We start from the raw sequence: 21870 nt of genomic DNA, 5'->3' as shown, positions 1-21870 counted from the left end.
AAGTGTAGCTTTCAAAATGTAATGGTATTGTCGACAATCAAAATAATAATTTTAAACTTGTCATTATAAAAACTTTTGCAGGGAAAGATTTTCAATGACTCTAATATTCTTATACAGTAGTATCTGATGTGGCAACAGATTTTCAAAGCCTGGTCACAAGATTCCACCAGCATTTTCTAGTTCCAACGTTTAAAAGTCTTAAATTAACAGTGACCAGGAAGAGGATTGAAGATGCAGTATGATGCTGAGATATTCATGACTAGACTATGCACCAAGGTTTTCTTTTCAGTAAAAGTAACATGCTCACCACTTCAGAAGCATTTTTTGAAATTACAATACAGTTTAGATATATTAGTAGTTTTTGAGAGCAGTAACTGAGGTAAATTTTCTTAAACAATGTCTAACTTTTCTTAAAATTAGTTCTGGTTTTAATGGTTTTGCCATAATGCTGTTTTCTTTCTTGTCCTGTGTTTTACAACGTTAGTTTCTTTGTTAGTCTGATGTATAATAAGGATGAAGTAGGTAAATTATTTTTTTTTCCATAAATATATCTGAGTACAAAGATGACAGAAGAGAATAACATAAAAGAAAAATGACACGCTAAAGGCAACACAGAGGAAAGTGCAAAAGGCTCCCCCTGTCATGAAAGAGACTTTAATCTACACTTATCCACAATCTTGAAGACATGATTGAGAGGATTAAAGAAACGTTGCAAATACAAGCCAAAAGCATTTTCCATTATTAAACTAAACTTGCAATATCAACTCCATCTCTGCAATTATCTTCTTTCCAAAAGAGCCATCATGAAGAGAAAGACAACTCAAACATGGGGGTTACTCCTGAATGATCCAAGAGCCTTAGCAGCACCTGCTCTCAAGATGAACTGGTGGTAGAAAGCTGCAATGGCTGCCCCAATAAATGGTCCCACCCAAAAGATCCACTGACCAGACACAAGGGAATAATAATATATCAGATAAAAGCTATAGCTTTATAAATTATATCCAAGTTCATAAACTGACAAGCAATGTATATTACTTACATGGTCATCCCAGGGCTTATCTTTGTTGTAGATAACAGCAGCTCCAAGACTCCTAGCAGGGTTGATGCCAGTGCCAGTTACTGGGATGGTGGCCAAGTGAACCATGAACACAGCAAATCCAATGGGAAGTGGAGCCAAAACCTATCACAGAATAATGCATAATAAGAATCTTATGTGATTGATTTAAAGTAGACACCGTTGATGCAAAAGTTATTCCAAACACGTGAATCCAAATAACCAGAAAAAAAGAATTCGGTACTGATAAAACATTAGACAATTGAGTTGTGACAGATGGGGCCATGCTAACATGTGAAGCCCCTATTTAATTAGAATGAGCAGTAAAAGGCAACTTTATTAGGGAGCTCAAGCTTATAATTGATGCATTGGGGTTGTAGCTGGACATTCCAATAGAATTGCCAGCCTTGGGAAAATGACTCATGCATTAGAGACACAATCATGAACACTTTTATCTTAAACTCAAGACACTCCAAGTCCTTTACTTGTCACATGGATGCGGTAGAATCCACTTTTCTCAGAACTGGAAGAAATTATGTAACCACATATTCATGTGGGGGGGCAAGAAATTCAACCACCACCACAAACTCTTGAATAAAGGCAAAGGGGACCCAAGTTCCACAAACGCACGCTACTGTTACACTTCTTCAGCATAATCATTTCATTTAGAAAATTTGGTATTGGAATGAGATAGTTTCATCACCCTAGGATGCTCGTAGCCAAATCAATGATGTATGTATCCACTCAGAAATTAAATGTGCCTCATTCAATTTTGGAAAACTAACAATCGAATACGTAGGCTACAACAAGCAAAGCAAGAAAACTGAGGAAAAAGTCATCTGATTTAACACTGGTACACGTTATGCCTCATAAATAGATCGAGTATTGCTGCACAGTACTTTCTTTACCTTCATCTAGACGCAATTCGAAACCACTGTCTTAAAAACTATTCACCATAGTTTAAGGAAAGACTAAAATGCAAACCAGATTAAACTTTACTATTTCAGAACGTTTAACATACTACTCCCTTGAAGCAGGACTCAGGCAGCAATTGGTGTTCCACAGTTGATATATTATTCATACATACGATTAAAACAAGGGCACAGGATGAGAAACAGAAACTAATAATAAGAAAAATGATTGAGAAGGTACCGGAACATGAGAATCTCTGGCATTCCTCTTGGGATCAGTGGCAGAGAAGACAGTGTATACCAAAACAAAGGTGCCAATGATCTCAGCACCCAATCCAGTACCTGTACTGTACCCATCAGCGAGGGAATTAGCCCCACCACCATACTTGTTGTAGTAAGACTTTTGGAAGGCCTTCACCAACCCAACTCCACAGATAGCCCCCAAGCACTGAGCCACCATGTACATGATGGCTCGGATCAAAGACACCTTGCGAGCCAAGAACAGCCCAAATGTCACTGCTGGGTTAATGTGACCCCCTGCAAACCAAATCAACAAAATATTCGTGTATGAGAGCTAAACCTTTCGTGGTAATCCTGAACAAACAATTGCTACAAAAAACACAGTCCAAAACAGCAACAACCCCTTTACAGAGTCTAGGAAACTTGAGCAAAAAAGAAAAACAAAGGAAATCAAGTAATAAATCCCTTTTGTTTCGCATAACACGTCTGAATAAACGGGGCATAAACTGAGGAAGTTTCTACGCTTGGAAGGCGTAGAACGAAAAATTCAAAAACAACAAGAAATCCTCTGCAAGTAAACGGTTTTTTTTCTTCAGACAGCCAACACAGAAAAGTGTGAAAAAGTAAAAAATAATGAGAATTTGCAAAACATGAAGCCAACATGACAAGGTAATTTTTTTGTTCATTTAGACCAAAAGGATCTGGGGAAAGGAGAAGAGAAGAACCTGATATCCCAGCAGTGCAGTAAACAAGGATGAAGATCATGCCACCGAAGGCCCATGCAATGCCAAGAATGCCAACCCCACCACAGATATCACCATTGGCCTTGACGTCACTCTGGTGCTTGTACCCTATCACTGTGAGCACAGTAATGTAGAGGAAAAGCAAAGTGGCAATGAACTCAGCAATGAGAGCCCTGTAAAAGGACCACTTTGTTAGCTCCTCAGCATCAATGAGGGGTGCAGGAGGAGGATCATGGTAGTCCTTCCCAGAGAAGGAGCCACGCTCGGTAACCTCAACGTCCTTCGCCATAGGATAACAAGAATACTACTACTACTACTACCCTCTTGCAACAACAAGCTCAGACAGGAACCTAGGTTGTCAGAGAAGGCAAAGAGCCAAGAAAGGAAGAGACTTTGGTAATGGGCAAGTGTGGAAGAGCCTTACAAGAGAAGGGGTATATATGCTGGTGCACCCTCAGGATTATAGCAATTTTTTCTTTTTCTTTTTATCTAAAAACTTTTCTATTTTGGTGTTAATGTGATCTGTCCAATTTGGCAGGAATGCCATATAGTACAAAAAAATTTAAAAATTTGGAAGAAAAAAAAAAAAAGGTTTGGTTTCGTTTGGTTTGGTGTTAGGCTTTTAGCTTTCATTTCACCGACCCTTCACTCCACCTCACTTTGCCACACCACACCACCCCCACTCCACTCCCTTCCTTTTCATTTCAATATTTTTATTTCTCTTGTTTTTGTCATCTTTCGTCTCTTCAGAATCTGCATTTGAGCATAGTGGTTGGCTCTTGAATTTCAATCACGGGTTTTCACCCTTTCTTCAAACTTCTACAACTTGTACATTTTTCTACCCTTCCCATCTTATCATCGCAACTTGTTTTGTGTTTTATGTTGTCCTCTTATGTTTGTTACACATGTGTGACAGTTATTCAGAAAGAAATCCAGATTTCAACACAAAATTATAAGATTCTTACTCTTGTTTAGAATCTTTCAATACCATCCCGAACGTAATTAAATTCATCTTTTCAACGTAAACTGTGGGTTTCTAATCCAATTTGGAATTCGAAGTTGTTGTCATTAGAACTATTTTATTATAAAAGATGAAAGTTGTTGTCATTAGTAGAATGATACGATTAGGAAAAAAACGTGTAAACCAAAACTACAACAAAATCAATCAGATCAGTTCAAAATGGAGATAAGTGATAATAATTGCCTTAGACGCAGTTTCTGGATAAACAGTAATTAAAAAAAAAAAATCTATAACTAAAACTGGCGATAAATGCAATCAAAATTCAATACCTTGACAATGAATATTATATCGTTGAATACCATATTTTCGTATTATGGCATATTTTGAAAGCTGCATTTTATGAATTACGAGTAATGACTTCCATAAGAAAGTTTGACTTTTAATATTATGCTGTTTTTTATATTGTTTAGTATATTACATTAAAAAAATGCAATAATATCATTTAATTAGAGACTCAATTAAAATTTGCTCGCGGTTTAATTATTAAACTTTTAAACTTTTAATAATTACTTTCATGGGTTAAATGATTATATAGATATTAGAACTGTTAATTTATCCATAATTTAAAACTAAATATTATCTATGTTTTTTTAAAAGTGGTATTTTAAATAGAGAATATCGACGCCTTCTTAAAAGAGATTAATTTATTCCCCACAGGAACTTGGCATATTTTACCGTTGAAACTAATTCCAATGGCTACAAGTTATGTTTTGTGTAAAAATATCTTTACACCAACTATCCCAAAATGGGGGTACATGTTTTAGTGTATGTTTGGCTTGACCTTTTTAAGTCAAAACCTAATTTTTTTTTTTTTCTAAATGAGATGTCTTAATTTTTTTTTCTTGAATAAACATAAATTGTCTTTCGTAAGAGTAGTTTTCTCATCAAACTCATATATTTAAATTTAGTTCCCCCACCTACCTAGATACCTACTATCATTCAAACTTCCAATGGCTACACACTATGTTTTGCGTAAAAATAATTTTACACTAACTAACTCATATATGGGGATGTTATGTTTTATATTTATTATTACATGACTTCTATTGACTCTGCTTTTTCCAAAAAAAAAAAAAAAATCTATTGAGCATTTAATTTCTTTGCAAATTAATGTACGTTATTTTTAACTATACTGGTATAAGTATAATAAAAGAACGACCTCGGAAATAATTGCTGATAAAATTCTCTTCTTTTTATTCTCTGCATATGTGCCTGCTAAACTTTGAATTAATTACGAGAAATATAGAAATATCGTGGACTTTAAGTTTCTTTCATTTCACTGTTTTTTTTTTTTAAGGTAAGACATTCCTTCATGGTGTTCCTTTTTCCGCTTCTCAGGATGTAAAGGAAAAATATTAGCGTAAAAAAAACATAGGGTTTTGATTTAAGAAATTCCCACCTTTTAAGGTAAAATGACTTGATCCATATACCTTCATTAATAATTTTCGTTGCACTGTTTTTTTACGCCAAAGAATCAGAGAAGTTGAAACAATTTCCCAAGACGTTGATTCTCGTTTGCATAAACAACGGTTAACCTATTAAGTGTCTAATTTTGAATAATTAGAAGAAAATAAATGATACGTAAGTAAAACCGAAAATTAATTTATTCCAGTACACCTAATAAGAATTTTATATTGTTTAGGAATCGATGTCAAATGTATTTTAAATATTTTTTTCTCTTTTTATTTTTTCGATGTGTCTTTTAAAAATAAAACACAACAAAATTCAATGTTCTAAAATAGACAATATATTAAAAATCGGATAATTTTTAATATATTTTTTGTTAATAAGTGTGAGGTGAAATTCTGATATGTTGATGTATGAGAATAGTTTTTGTTCCCCCAAAAATACCTATAGGAATCTATATGCTTGGATATATCTACGACCTCGTAGCAAATACCAAACCTATGAATTTAATTATTGGTTGACGTAGTGAGGGAGAAAATTTGCTATTGTAAAGTAAAACAACTTCTGGTGTAGTAGGTTGTGGAAGTTCTTGCCAAACTATTAATTGAAAATGAATAATGGATTGAATGTGGACTACATAATTGAGGGAAATATGATCATTGTTAAATGACTATGTTTTAATCGGTTAATTGTGTTACTAGTTGTCATAATTAGTTGTTTAAGTCATTAATTATAGGCTTTTTGTTTTGTCTTGTGGTTGTGCTACTTTCAACTGTTTTATTCTCCTAGTTGAAACCTATGAATGAATTGAGTTTCAACTAGTTTAACCATTTTTATTTTGGTTATCTCAATTTCAATGTGGTATCAGCGTCGTAAAGGCGTTGTTTTAGACATTTACTTATTTGGTGCAATAAGCTTGGTTGTGGTGTTATTCAACTATCCATAATAATGTTTTTTCCACTAATTGTTAACAGTCACATAATAGATCAATTAATTGATGGGATTAATAGAGTATGATTAAAATAATTCTATTATAAAATTAAAATAAAAATAAAAAATACATATTGAAAGTGGTATTAATGTAACTAACATTAATTTTATTTAATTTGGATATTTATACTTATTTAAATCAGTATTAGTTAAATTGATACCAGTGTAATTTATTTTTAACTATTTTAAGTAATGATGCTAGTTTTCTTTATGTTATAAATTTTAGTCATTCATAGTTTAGACTCTGTAAACATGTTTTAAGATTTTTCTCATTCACTATTTTATATAAATGTTTTAAAACCAAATATTTGTTATCAAATTAAAAAGAAAGTCTCTCCTCATAAAATGGTATTTCTTAACATTAAATTTATCTTTAACTCCTTGTTTACTTTTTTGTATTTTTGTTAATTTGTTTCTTTTGAATTTTGAAGATGAAATCATAGATGACTATGAGGTTTAAAAAAATAAAAATAAAGACACATTAATATTTTTTTGTAGTTATGATTTTTTTTTCAAATATTTTGATTATTAATGTTGATAAAAAAAGTTTTTTTAAAGATTATTAATGTAATTTCAAATATTCATTTTCCAGTAATATCATAAACAAATAAATAACCATAATGTTAGATGTGTCTTGTTTTTTAAATATACTTGTTCAACCTTTATAAATATAATCAATTGATAGTCTAAATATATATTATTTTAAATGTAATAATTTCAGTAATATCAACCAATTTCGGATCAAATCTTTAGTCATACAAAAAAACTAATATCCTTTTCATCTCTCTATATTAATTACATTGTACAAAAAAAACTTACATTATTTAAATTTTAAAATTGGAAATTAAAATTAATCAAATACATTCATTTCCTTTATTTATTAACGTTGCTTTGTGTAACACATTATAATATAATTGTTAAATGCTGAACAAAAAAAAATTCATTGCTTTGGTAATATTAATGGACATGAGTACTCTAAAACTGGACAGATAATACACTATTGTTTTCCCTTTTATTACACTTCTAGATGTAATTGACATTTTGGGACTTTACCACACTCATCCATAGCTTTAACGCTAAGTTTTTTTTTTTTAATCATTACAATGAAGAATCTGAATTCACTTGGAATCAATGAATTAAACTTAAATGTGAGACATGCCATTGCCATCGCATCATTCAATATGTTTCTTTAGACATATTCTTAGGTTCCCTATTTTTTAATGGTTCATTATATGTTTGGTTTCATGTTTCAAATGCTAAAAGCTTAATTTTAACCGATACAAAACATATAAATAATAATAATAATAATAATAATAAATAATGTGTCACAAGTTGTATGAAGTAAAAATTAAGCACAGGCATCCCTTCATTAGCACAGTTTTGGTCTTTATGTACGTGCTCCATCAACATGTTTACTTTTCTAAATTTCTCATCTTTTTTCCTTAATGAAAACTAAACTAAGATATATTAAAATGACGACGAGCATTATATACTTTATGCATAAATGCAGATAATTACGGCAAAGTTCTGAAAAATTATTTTTAATATTGCAGCTGAAATTAATTTTCTGCTATTTATTTAATTAATTATATATCGGCTAAAATGGATATTGTGATGAGTTTGACGAGAGGAAGATATCTAATAACTTTTTATATTTGAGTGTAGAAATTTATTTTTTTAAAAATTGCATTCAAATAGCATTGGTTAGTGTGAAGAAAATGGTGCATTTTAAATATGGAAAAGAAGAAAAGAAAGGAAGTGTTAGTGGAGTGTGGAGCATGGCAACTTGGTCTTCTCCCTCTCGACCAGTCTTCATCATTCTGCTCCAAATTTCAGAATCGTGTGCAGCACAGGGTTAAAAGGACCTGAACTCGATCCTAACCCTAGTTAATGACACCCTACACACGTGTCACGATCCCATTGCCCTCTACAGATAGGATAATCTTTTTGGAAACGCCAACCCCGAGGAGGGCGTCCATACCCCCTTATCGTACACCTTCTTGACACGTGGTGGACCCACAGCCACACAACCTTTTTATTAAAAAAGGAAATCAAAAAGTAACCAAAACACGCCATTCAGGACAACCTAAAGTTATGGTCCGAAACCACTTGGCGGTTCTGCCGTGAACACTACCCATGGGACCCACTCCTGCACGCAGGACCCGTTATTTCCACGTAACGGTTTCTTTTTTCTCCCTTTCTAACGTTCTCGTAGTAACGGATACTATACGACGGGGTCCTCGAAAATTCTAGAATGCTCCTTCTTTTTCACGATAGCGATACATTCTTCTATATATCTACTTCACAACGGTCAAATTGTTCAATTCGGACACCTACTCAGAAAAAGAAACAAAACCAAGTCCTTAATAAAAAAATCAAATTTATTTAAATTGAACTATTTTATACAGTTATTTGCATCAATTTATTTTGAAAAAAAAAAACATCTACAGTATTATGTTATTTTCTTTATCTACGGAACTTTTTTCTTTCTGGATCTTTCCACCTTTTGGCCAACTCTGTTATTTACGGAGTGCAGGATTTGTTGAATAGATTCCAAGAAAAAGATAAAAGTTTGATTGGATTTAGAGGTTGAGAAATGACAATGCAACATTTGAAAAGAGAAAAAAGAGTGGGCTACGACAAGGGGTTTGATGAACACTGTTTAATGATTGGGTTTGGAACGACATGATTGCAATGCCAGCAATATTCTGATCATTAACATTAAGAAAATTAAAAGCAACGAGAATATTAGAGTCCGCTAATAATTAACCAGGTTTTAATTTAACATAACCTAGCACGACACATGATTACTAAAATAAAAAACATAGTTATATTAAATGCAATGGCATTCTATCATTGATTCTAGCTGGATCGTGAATAGTTTAATGGTTTATCCTAAGCCATTATTTAAAAAAATAAAATAAAAATTACAATGATATAATTAATGATAAATAATATAGTTTTTGTCTCACATGTTATTTAAGAAATGTGTGTACACGTATGGCTGGGTTTGCGTCGCTTTGTCTGTGCTGGAATATGGGCGTAATCACGTGAAAAGATATCGATTCCTTTCAAAGCTTTGCTCATAATGAAGCAGTACATGCACGCATCGCCTTCTTCCTTTCATCGCACAAATGAAGCTCGTGATTCGTTAAGAACTGACCTAAATATTTTATGTGGTGCACAACATCAATCAATAACAAATATTATCAAAAAAATTTCATATTCTGTTTAACATCTAAAGCTTTTCCTTATTATTTTTTGGTGAACATTGTTTTAACTCTTTTGCAGTAAGTACGCCAGCCTTGTAATGTGTGATAAAATGAGTATTAATGAGAAAAATAGAAAGGAGGAAAATGTACTTGATATATAGATGGACATTCTAACTCAAAGCAAAGACAAAAATTGACGTTAACCCTGTTGCATTTACGTTGGGTCTTTTTCCAGTCGTTTTTGTGTGACAGTGATTGATGTTATAGAGGCACAACAATCTTAACGTGCAAAGATTCTCCATTCACCCCAAGAGCATTGAAGTAGACTCCAAGAATTGTGGTTTCTGATCAATAACATAAAAAAAAAAAAAAAAAAAAAACTTTGATGAACGACAGTGAAATTTCAGTATCAAATTCCGCCACTAAATCGAGATCACATTCCAAAAAAGAACAATGGATCACTAAGAAGCGCTGCAACGAACATTGGCTTTTGGCACTGCACAAAGGTTATTTCATTTTAATTATTTATACATCTATTTTATTATTATTATTATTATTATTTCCACTCTAACGAGTGACAGACAAGTCATGTTAAGATTGAGCACCCGAAATCGATGGAGCCAGCACAGCACTTTCAACCATTGTTATAAACATTGCCACAGAAACCCACTTTCTTTGACCTCTATGCTAGAATTTGTCTTCAAACATTTATTTATGGTAATATTTATCAATATCCATCGATTTTTAAGAAAAACAATTTAAGCCTAGGTGCATGGCTCTACAATGTTGTACCGAGATGCCTTTAAGTTTGCAAAGAAAGTCACCTGAGACCTAAATTTAATAATTTTAGAATTGATTTGTTTATATTTTGTCGATGTGTGTTGCACTGTGATAGGATATGGTTGTCGAGTTTATTTGCACGATAAATATTTTCCTAATTAATATGTGACTTGGAATGCAAAGTATTTATATAAGGTGTAGTTTTAAGATAATAATTGTGTGAATTGAAGATGTCTTCTCCTGGAATGGAATTGTGGACCAGTTTGCTACAGTTAGGAACGGTTTGTTAATGCTGGCAACATGTGTGTTCTGTGTACAGCTATGCAATGTAAAATGACATGCTGTTGGCGAACTCATAGACTCTAACTTTCTCTACTTTTTCTACAATGTTGTAACAATATCATAATTAACTTATATTTAATAATTTCCTATCAAGATCACTTTTATGATTTGGAAAATATTTAACAGGTCATGCAGTTTATTATAGGTAAAATATTAAATATATTTGGTTTAACATTATTCTAACTTTGTTATATATATATATACTATATTACTTTTCTTTTGTGTGCTGAAAATGCAGATACAAAACTAAAAATACACTATAGATATAATAATCAAATTAAACACGTGTTATATATAAAAGATAAATTTAATTAACTTTTAAGTCTCCGTAAATTTTGGTATTACTAATTTAGTTGTTATTAAAATTTTGTATTCTATTGAATATTTCAATTTTTATATTTTTTTAATTAAGTTTGTGTTATTTAATTTTTTTAATTAACTAAATAATTTTATTATTGTCTTGTTTCGTCATCTGATTAGTTAAGTTAATAAGTGAGATTTGACAGTTAATATAAGATAATGCTTGTTCGCGTAAAATGACAAATCACTTTTACTGATTTTGCTAAAATGTGTTTGATTACTATCTTTTATGATAACTTCACCATGTACAATAACTAAGGAACTCTCATGGCTTTCACCTTTGATTTTGCTAAAATGTGTTTGATACGAGATTGTTATCATTTTTTATGACTTCATCATGTACGATGACTAAAGAGCCCTTATGGTTTTTACTTTTTGGAGTAGTTCATGAACTTAAGACTCAAGCAAAATTTAGACCGTAATTATTTACTTAAAAAAAATTCAAGTATTTTTTATATAAAATCATCTATTAAATTATTGTAATTAATTCTATTTAACTTCTACATTGTTCTTTAATTTCAAATTGTATTCATCAATTATTTTATTAGAGATTTTATCTCTATTATCTACAAATAGAAAAAACCTTAATCTAACCGTAATAGTTATGCAATTCAAACACAAAAAATGTAGTTGTTATAAGAAAATATATAAAAAAAAAAAAACTCTTAAAATATATAAATCGAAAAGTACTGAAAGACTAAATTAGACAAAAAAAAATCATCTCTAATCATGATACAAATTCAACAAATAAAATAAAAATAATAAAAACACAAGTAGAGATAAAAACATATTAGTCATAGATGAGGACAAAAAAATTGGTACATACTATCTGCATGATATTCAATAAATTAAATATGCTAAAACCCTCAAAATAATAATTTTAGAATATAAGTAAACAAGGAGGGACAATGAGTGAAATCAGTAGATAAGAAGTCAGAAAAATAAAAGACAAAAACAAAATAAAAATTGATGATAAGATAATAAAAATAACTGATGTTTTTTTATCAAAATTATAATTCACTGAAAAAAGATTTTAACTCGTAAAATATCATTTTTAATACCAATAAAAATTAATAAACATGGATAATAATTTAATTAAATTTTATTCTCAAAATGAAATTATAATTAATTTCATTAGGTATATTAATTAGTCTAAAAAAAGTTAGGCATATTTTTTCTTAAGAATAATTTTATATTTAATTTAATAAAGGTATATTAGTACTAATAGATTTTTTTTAGGTTTTCTTTAAAAAAAATCAATTACAACCCATAGATTGTCACTGTTTTTATTTAGAAATCTCAATATCTCAATTGGGTCCTCATATTTTAAGTTGTATCAATTGAGTATTAATTTTTGAAAAAAATGTTTCAATATGGTTCTTTTCGTTCATTAGTGCAATACTCACGACATTAGCTGATGTATCACGTGTTAACTCGTATTTTTTTTAATTAAAAAAAAAATATTGTCCCGTGTCAAGTGTCAAATTAGGATTCTACCACATGGTAGAGACAGTGTGCCATGACAGAGATAGTGTCATGTTTCATTATCAATTGAAAAATATCAATTTAGTCTATCCATTCGTTATTTTGTCTCAATTTATTCTCAATTTTTTTAAACTAAATCAATTTCATCCCTAACCAAATTGAGATCAAATTTAACTTTTATATAAATGTTAAAATGATGTTTTTAACGAGATTAAGTTTATTTAAATTTATATTTGACATTGAACATTATTTAAATTTTATTTCAAATATTTATATATCAATAATTTATAGACAAATGTTAGAATTGGTTTAAAAATAACAACTTCAATGTATAATTAAAAAAAAATTATTACAATCTAAAATGTTATAATTTGTTAAATAATTTTATTTTAAAATAGCTTTTTACAACAATTTTAAAACAATTTTATAACAATTTAAAATGTTATAAATTGTTAAATAAATATCTTTATTTTAAATTGTTATAAAATATTTTAAAATTTTATATTTGAATTTATAAACCTATTATTTTTAAACTAACTATAACATTTGTTTAGAAATTACTGATATATAAATATTTAAAAAAAATCAAATAAAGTTAATGCAAATATAAATTTAAATAAACTTAATTTGGTTAAAAATATTAATTAAAATAAAAATGACATTGTAGCATTTATATAGAAGTTAAATTTCATCTCAATTTGAGAGAGGTGAAATTACTCCAAATTAAAAAGAAATTATGACTAAATTGAGATAAAAAAACAAATACATAAATCAAATTGAGAATTTTCACATCAACAATGACATGTGACATTGTCTTTGTCAGGTTACATTATCATTGTCATCACGCGGTGGGGCCTTAATTTGACATGTGACAATTTTATTTTAAAAATATTTGAAAAAACAATGAGCTAACGCATCACACATTAATTGACGATATGAGTACAACACCCACGAAAAGAACCAAATTATAACACAATTTAAAAATGAAAACCCAATTGAGATGACATAAAATTTGATGATCAACTGAAATGTTTGAAAAAAACATAAACAATATAAGGGTTTGAACCAAAAAAAATTAAGACATTTTTTTAGACATTTTTCTGCTTCACCATTGAATTGATCCTCGTGATCTCTTGTTAAAGTGATAAAAGTCACTTATTATTTTTTATAGTTCATATTCTTTTAATAGACCAAGACAATTAAACTAATGTAAGTCCATCCTAATTTTGATCATAAATATGTTTTTTTAGAGTTTTTTTTTTCTTTTTCTTTAAAAGTATTATAACTAGTTTTTTTTTTTTTTTATGTAATGAGTTGTGAACTAGAAGTGTAGTAGTCTGAATAAATTGTATATGTCATAGGTTAACCTTAGAAAAGGTTAATAGATGTGTTGAAATGTAATATTATTTTAAATTAATGTTAAGTTTTATTAGAACTAGAATTGAACAAATAATTGCACAAATAATGAAAATTTTGAATTCTTTAAATGTTTATAACAAATCTATTTGTGCACCAAATTACATTCTTTTACTTTGAATATGAAAATCGAGGAAAGTTTAATAAATTTAAATTTTAATTAAGATAACTCTAATAGCATATTATCACTGTGAAATTTAAGTTTAGTTTAATTTTATAAGTTTCTTTTATAAAATAAAATTTACTTCATTTGTATATTATGTTTTGACCCAGCAAATATAAAATATAAAATAAAATGATATGATATGATATGATATAGCTGACAGTCTATGCTATTAATTTATGATTGATGTTTTATGATTTATAAATTATGGTAGTTAATAAATATAATTTTATGAAAAAAAAGTACCGCAATTTAGTATTATTTTGAATGAAATGACCATAGCTTTAATTTCTTAATTTGGTGAAAATTCACTTTAACAAAGTGAAGTAGTGAGAAATCAAAAATTGGAAAAGCTGCACAGTATAGTTTGTAAAAAAGAAAAAAGTCTACATAGTGACCACACCAATGCCATGGAAAAATAACAATGCAATGAACCATGCTATAGTGGAATATCCTGATCACTTGAGCGAGTGCCACGTATCCTTTGCATCCACAGAACTACCATCATCATCAATGTGACCCATTGACACACACCACCACCGTCCATTTCAGTGCCCTTTATTGACCATGTTTCATGATTTTCAATTCGTTTAATTCTACTAATATATTTTTTTCCACTGTGTTTATAAAGTATGACTTCTAAAAAAATGTATTTTAATTATATTTAATGCTAAATTCTTTTATACATTGACTAGTAATCATCCATATATTTTGCATCTTTTTTTTTCATATTTAATATATAATTTATTTTAGAAACCTCAGTTGTTATTTTTAAGTATACAAACTTCAAATCATAATTGGGCATAAACAAAATCACGAGGAATGATTTACACATTGTTTAAAAAAAAAAAGGAAAACTTAAACAATTTTATGTTCTTGTCATAACAAATGTTTGTCTTTGCATTAGCATTTTTTGTTAATCAATTAATTAATTATTTGTGTGTGTGGTGATGGACAATAACATCATTTGATAAACATATACTAAAGAACTGAGGAGAAAAACACAGTTAGGAAAAGAGAAAACCAACCACAGACTGAGCACGTTACAAAAGGGGATTTAACTTAATTTTAATTAAATATATAATGTATTGTTCAGATGGTAAAAGTTTGAAGAAAAAAAAAAAGTAGATTTTAAACTATGAGAATAAAATCGTACTATATATTTTGGTACCTATCTGACATTTAAAAAAATATTTTTAATATTTTAAATTTTAAATTGAGACCAATTGTGATAATAGAGACGTGTCAGATTGTTTTTTTAAAACTTGATTGGATAATTTAATATCGGCACGAGTTTTGTATGCTTTATTTATGTTCTGAGATTGAATAGAGTAAGAAACAAATTGCAACACGGAATAAAATATAGTTTCATTCACTGTTCCGGATGAGTAGTGACCGAAAAAAAAAAGTGTTTTCTGTTCTGATTGGGTGTTGTGTAGTCTATTTCATGTTATGACTTGCTGCAAAATTGATTTGTGATTAATGAGAAACATTTGGGTTGGAAGAAGTGAGATGGATTGATAATCTCTCATTACATTCACATCACAGGTATGTACGAAGTTGGACAAGACAGGTAACATGATTGATGGAAAATGTTGGAGAAGGCTCATAGGTCCTACTTGACTAAGCACAACAAATGATATAAATGTGCACGATATTTTATGATTCAAGTAGGTTTAAATATGTTTTTTTTTCTTCTTAGTGAATTTTAAAATTAATTTTGTTTTAAATTTTATATTAATTTAGTTTTTTATCTTTAAAAATGTATGGATTTAGTCTTTTTTATCAAATTTTGGTCAATTTATCTAATGTTTTAAGAGTATTTCATGATAGTATTTGAATTATTTACACTATTTAATACACTTTCGCTTCAATGTTAACTTAAATATTATCATAAAATGCATTTGAAATGTCAAATAGATAAAAAAGACTAAATTCACACATTTATAAAGATAAAAGACTAAATTGATATCAAATTTTAAATAAGGACTAATTCCAAATTTCATTGAAACGTGAGGAACAAAACATATTAAACCCTTGTTATTACTATATATTAGTACAATGTAATTCTAAATCCTGAATTGAATAAATGCAAGAAATGAATGAATATTTGTGGGTTTTTCACTAAACTTTTGTCTTTGGCTCCCGCTCTTCTTCTATCCTTGCAAGTTGCAATGCAGAGACCTGCCATGGTCAACAAAGGTGTCAGGTCAACAAGACAGAGAAACATATAATGTCAGACATGTGTTAAGAGTGGTTGAATTCAATGTTTAATTTAACATTACATATAAATTACCAATTACCAAAAGAGGTGTTTAGAGTTGTTATGTTAACGTGGTCGATTAAGTATCCATGGAAATGCCACTTACTCTCTAACATGTACAAAATATAAGAAATTCAAATACAATAATATATTACACAATGACTAAAAAAATAAATGAAAAATAAAATATTTATATATTTCTTATCTTGATATTTGGATAAATCTAGCAAAAATATTATAACAAATACTTATACATATTAAAATGAGTCAATTTGATTTACAGACTAAGTCAAAAAATATTAGTAAACCTAATCTAATTCACTTTAAGATGAACCAAATTTGAAATATGGAATAACTTTTTTTTAAAATTATATTGTGGAGAGAAGGTTGAGTTGTAAATTTAAAAAATATCTAATAACCAAGAATAAGTTTTAAAATATAAAAAATTATTGTTCACATATTAATATGTAAAGTTAGAAATGGCAAAAATATCCATGCCCGCGGATATCCGCGAATAAAATCCGCGACGGATAGTTATTATCCGCGGGTATTTATTACCCGCGGATAGCAGGTAACGAATATTTTAATACCCGCTTATAAACGGGGTCGGGTACGGGTATCATACTATCCATACCCGCGGGTACCTGTTACTCGCGAAAAAATAAAAATAAAAATTAATTTATATTTTATTAAGTTAAATTTAATTAAAATTAGAAGCAATAGTATATTATGTCAAATTTAATTATAATTATAATTATAATTTAATTTAATTTATATTTTTTATAATTTTATATTAAAAAATTTATAAAATATATATTTTTTTAAATATTTGCGGGTATTGGGTATCCACGGGTTTTAAAAATATCCTCGGGTATTTTTTAAGTGGATATCCGACGAGTAAACGGACGGGTAACGAGCATTTTTTTTTTTTTGCAGTCGGGTTGCGGGTAGGCACTATCCGTGTCCGACCCAACCTATTGTCATCCTTATGTAAAGTGTCAATATTTAATGTGTAGTCATTAAACATTAATGTGTTGCTTTGAGTTTGATCCTGAATATGTAGGGTTAACTATTTCAGAAATACTTATTATTAATGAAACGTTAAAATACATCTCAACCAAGCAATGACATAATTGTATTTTTTTAAAATAAACTTTTGTTTGTTTAGTTGGATAGAATCTGGCGTAAAAAGAAAAGATAAATTTGTAAACCAAGATTTTGATTGTATTTTTTTATAACCTACGAAAAAGATTAATTATACAGAGTATTTTGAGGTGTGGCGATCTATATTAAAAGATATAACACAATTATATATAGTTTATTATTGTATATTTATATTTAAAATACAAATACTTAATAACTTCGTTCTCATCAAACATGTATGTTATTATGGGCTTTGAATCTTTAATATGCTTGATAGTTGAAGAGTAGGAGCTTAAGAAAAGAACTCATGATATTATTTATCTTATTTTAGTATCTATTTAGCTGGGAAAGTGAACAGACATGTAGGATATAATTGTGTATTTAAAGTATTTTTTCTCTTTGATTATTTTTTTTTTCTATGTTCCTCGTATAATATAACTTCAAATTTCATTATTTTTCACAACTTTAAATTTATATATGTTATTTCTTTTCTCTGCCAAAACAAACATAATAAAATTGGATATAAATGAAACAGAGGCTAAAGCTACGACAATAACCTAATAATACCACTCTGTTCACGTGCTCCTATCGGCCACCAAATCTGGGATAGTAAAACACCAATATTCACAAAAACGGAACACAAGCTCGAAACGCAAATAAAAAAAAAAATGAAAAAAGCTTTATATTGGGATTCAGAAAATTAGTATTCTTTTTGTGGGAGCATATATCTAAATAAAGGCCTTCGGGGTATTACATTTGGAAAGCCCATAAACTCCGTACATGGAGGCCCAATACACTGGCTAAAATGAATTATTATCATTTTGTTGTTTCTTATTTTCATGGTAACTAAAATATTTCTAACAAAAAAAACTGGTTCGCATATAATTATGATTATACTTAACCGTGAATATATTTTTAAATTTATTATTATATAATTAAAATGTATAATAGACAAGAATGTAGAACATTTTTTAGAAGCATTTTGAGATTTTAATTTTGTAAAATCGTAGAAAATAACATTTTAGAAGTGATGATGGTTTGAAAATAGTGAGATTCAATTATTTTAATATTAAAAGATTTTAGTATAAATAATTTTGTTATAAACGAGTTTCATAATTTAAAAATACATAATCTATCTAAAAATAACTTTTTTAGAGTTCTCTAGCTTCTCTTTAAGAGTTTTGTCTTCATGGTCGTTTGATTTAAGAATTGAGACAGTAGGATTGATCATCTGGACGAGCTCTTCAAATTGGACAGACCAGTTTATTCGTTCGTGTAAGTTAAGTTTTTGCCATCTTTTTGGTCTATTTTTGTTTCCTGTTGTATGTGAGCTTCCACTTCCATGCGTAGTTTTAACCATCAGTATGAGTCTCTATTGACCAATGATCATAACGGGTGTGCCCTGGTCGTTCTTGTGATGTTTCTATGTGTAAATAGAGTATTTTGTAGAGTTAGAGGTGTTTTGGCGTTAATAGAGTTGTCTAAACAGGATAATATGTAAGAGAAATTGATTTCATTATTTTTAAGTTACAACCATGTTAGAATTATAGATGGTATGGTTGAACCGTGATTGATTGTTTTATTTGAACCGTTGAATGATATGTGATATGTAAAAGCTATAAAATCTAAGTGTTTTAATTTTGTTTGTATATAAATGTTCATGTTTAATACTACAATTAGGTCAATTGGTATCGATGTTTGTACTATACTTGATTTTTTATATGTGATGGGCATCTGAAAAGGTTTTTGGGTTGTTTGTATTGGCTTGAGTATGCATAATTATGCAGACTCTTAGGCGAATTCAAAGTCAAAAGCTGATTTGCAAAATTTTGCAGAATGTTGATATGTAGAATTATGCAGATTCGTTGGACGAGTATGAGTTCGCTAGGTGAGTTACAAGTTAGGGACTCACTTTATGAGGTCGTTGGGCGAATTATGAATAAAGAGTTCACTGATTTGCGAGTCGCTTGACGAGCCCCACTCATTCGACGAATTATTAAAGAATATTTCCTCTAGACTCCCACTGAAATACTCGTTGAGCGAAAAACCTGGTCGTTGGTCGAAAAATGTCTTTTGCCCAATGAGAGGATACGCTAGGCGAGTACGTTAGATCCTGAACAAATATAAATTAATTGAATTTAGAAACTTTGTATGTTTTCTATATCTGCATATATAGTATTTGAATTGCATATATATATGTACGTACATGGCCGAGTAGTACTCGGCCCAATGAGAAGAAAATATGGCCGGGATCATCCCAGTCCAGATAGGGGCATCCCCACGCGATGGCCCAACCACGAGGGCTTGGTTCCAGCGCAGCGCTGGCAGCCCAGTAAGGGCGCGGCCGTGTACTTCCCGTCCTCGTGGCCGAGTACACCCCGGCCTAAGGGGCAGCAGGCCGAAAGCACGTTACAGAGGGGCATCATGCCATCCAACCTCAAGAAAGGAAGGAGATGATACTGGAAAAATACAGACGGTCAAGAAAGGAAGGAGATGATACTGGAAAAATACAGACGGCCAAGAAAGGAAGGAATTGATATGTACAGATGAACAAACTCTGGAATGGAAAGAGCTGATACGTGCAACCTCAATCAAAAAGGAAGGAATCGATCCTCAAATACAAACGGCCCGCAAATATTAATAACAGGTCCATTAAGAAATTAGTATAAATTAAGGCCTAGTGAACAGGTAAAGACACTTCTGATTAACCTACTACTACTCATATCAATCACTCTCTAACTTGAGCGTCGGAGTGCCTGCAGGTACTCCCACCCTCGGAGTGCAAACGGCTAGGAGGCTCAGGAGGAGTCCAGGAAGGAGCAGGAGGAGGTTCGACACAGAGGGTACTTGAGACCGTCTGGTTCCGCACCTAAATAGTATCGATCAGGTACAATATATATATATATATATATATATATATATATATATAAATAAGGGTATGATAAAATGAAAAATACCTTAGAAATCTAGACAAACTTTTCAAATATCAACATACATACTCAATGGTTTAGAAATAGCGGAAATTGTTTTAATGAAAGAAAAGAGTTCTTTAAATGAAATAAAAATGAATATTAATAAGTAAATAATATTTTTTTTGATATTACATAGTAATGAAAGGTTTATGATATTAAACACTTAAGTTGAGAGTATTAAACATTCTCACGTGAAAGGAAAATATATAATAAATAAAAATATTAAAAAATAATAGAAATATTTAAATATGAGACATAATTTTTTTTAATTGACATATATAAGGATAAGATAAGATGAAAAATATATTAGAGATCCGAATGAGTTTCATGACAAACCAAATAATTAAATAATATATATATATATATATATATATATATATATATGATTACTTAAATAATTGTGAATATTTTAATAATTTAAATGAGGACGAAAATATGGCGGGAACAAATATTATGGCGGAGATATGTACATCCCCATACCCATCTTCATACCCAAACCTATATCCATACCCAATCAATGCAGGAATTCTCCATCAAAACGGATACAAATTCAAACAATACTTATAGAGACAAATTTATTTGTCATTTCTAACTTATACGATTAATAATACTTATAGAAACAAATTTATTTATCATTTCTAACTTATACGATTAATAATACATCTTCTCATATTTTTAAAACAAATATAGACAGACGAAACTTATATATTTTTAAGTGTCCCTCCACCTATTATATATATATATTACAATATTTTATATATTACTACAACCTTTATCATTACTCAATATCATATATGTAATGTAGTAGTTTTTTTCCCTTATAATTTTATTGTTTTTATATTATTTTCTCTGTTTTTTTCTCTATTGTTTTTCTTTCACTTCGATTTTGTCCTCTTATCTCTCTTTTAATTTATTTTTGACCCTAGGTAACAGTTTTCTTTTTAATATTTAGAATGTAACATTCTCTCTTTTTAATTATAAAAATATATTATTTTAAAGAAAATTAACATAACACGTAAGTACACCAAAGCACAACGTGCATATGCAATAACTATATTCGTAAGTATCATTTCAATATTTAGAAAAAAGTTCCTAAATTCGCGTTTGAGGATTTCTTTAACTGTTAAAAATGAAAGTAAAATCTATTATAATTTATAATTCACCATTCCAATAATAATATCATAAAATGAACTTTTTGAATACTAACTGATATCTTAAAGATTTTGATTTAGAACATTGACTAAAAATAATTAATAAATATGAATATTATAGTTACATATCACATTAAATGAGTTCCGACATAAATATTATAATTAGACATAAGATTAAATGAATTCTGACTGATTATTGATGCAAATGTTGTTTTAC

The 21870-nt window shown here is 29.4% G+C and overlaps 1 protein-coding gene across 1 annotated transcript; it reads right to left on the bottom strand.

The window, feature by feature from the left end:
* Positions 1 to 514: 514 nt before the first annotated feature.
* Positions 515 to 3376, bottom strand: LOC114191091 (aquaporin PIP2-2). Its single transcript, XM_028080259.1, has 4 exons — positions 2931 to 3376; positions 2207 to 2502; positions 1040 to 1180; positions 515 to 940 (listed from the first exon to the last, which is right to left on the bottom strand). Exons 1-4 carry the CDS (start codon positions 3235 to 3237, stop codon positions 821 to 823), a joined length of 864 nt encoding a protein of 287 aa, XP_027936060.1. The 5' UTR covers positions 3238 to 3376; the 3' UTR covers positions 515 to 820.
* Positions 3377 to 21870: the final 18494 nt, after the last annotated feature.

Source organism: Vigna unguiculata, chromosome 7, assembly GCF_004118075.2.
Source record: "Vigna unguiculata cultivar IT97K-499-35 chromosome 7, ASM411807v1, whole genome shotgun sequence".
NCBI classification, from domain to species: Eukaryota; Viridiplantae; Streptophyta; class Magnoliopsida; order Fabales; family Fabaceae; genus Vigna; species Vigna unguiculata.
Note: the sequence above shows the minus strand (reverse complement) of the source record. Positions and strands in the feature narration are given on the sequence as shown.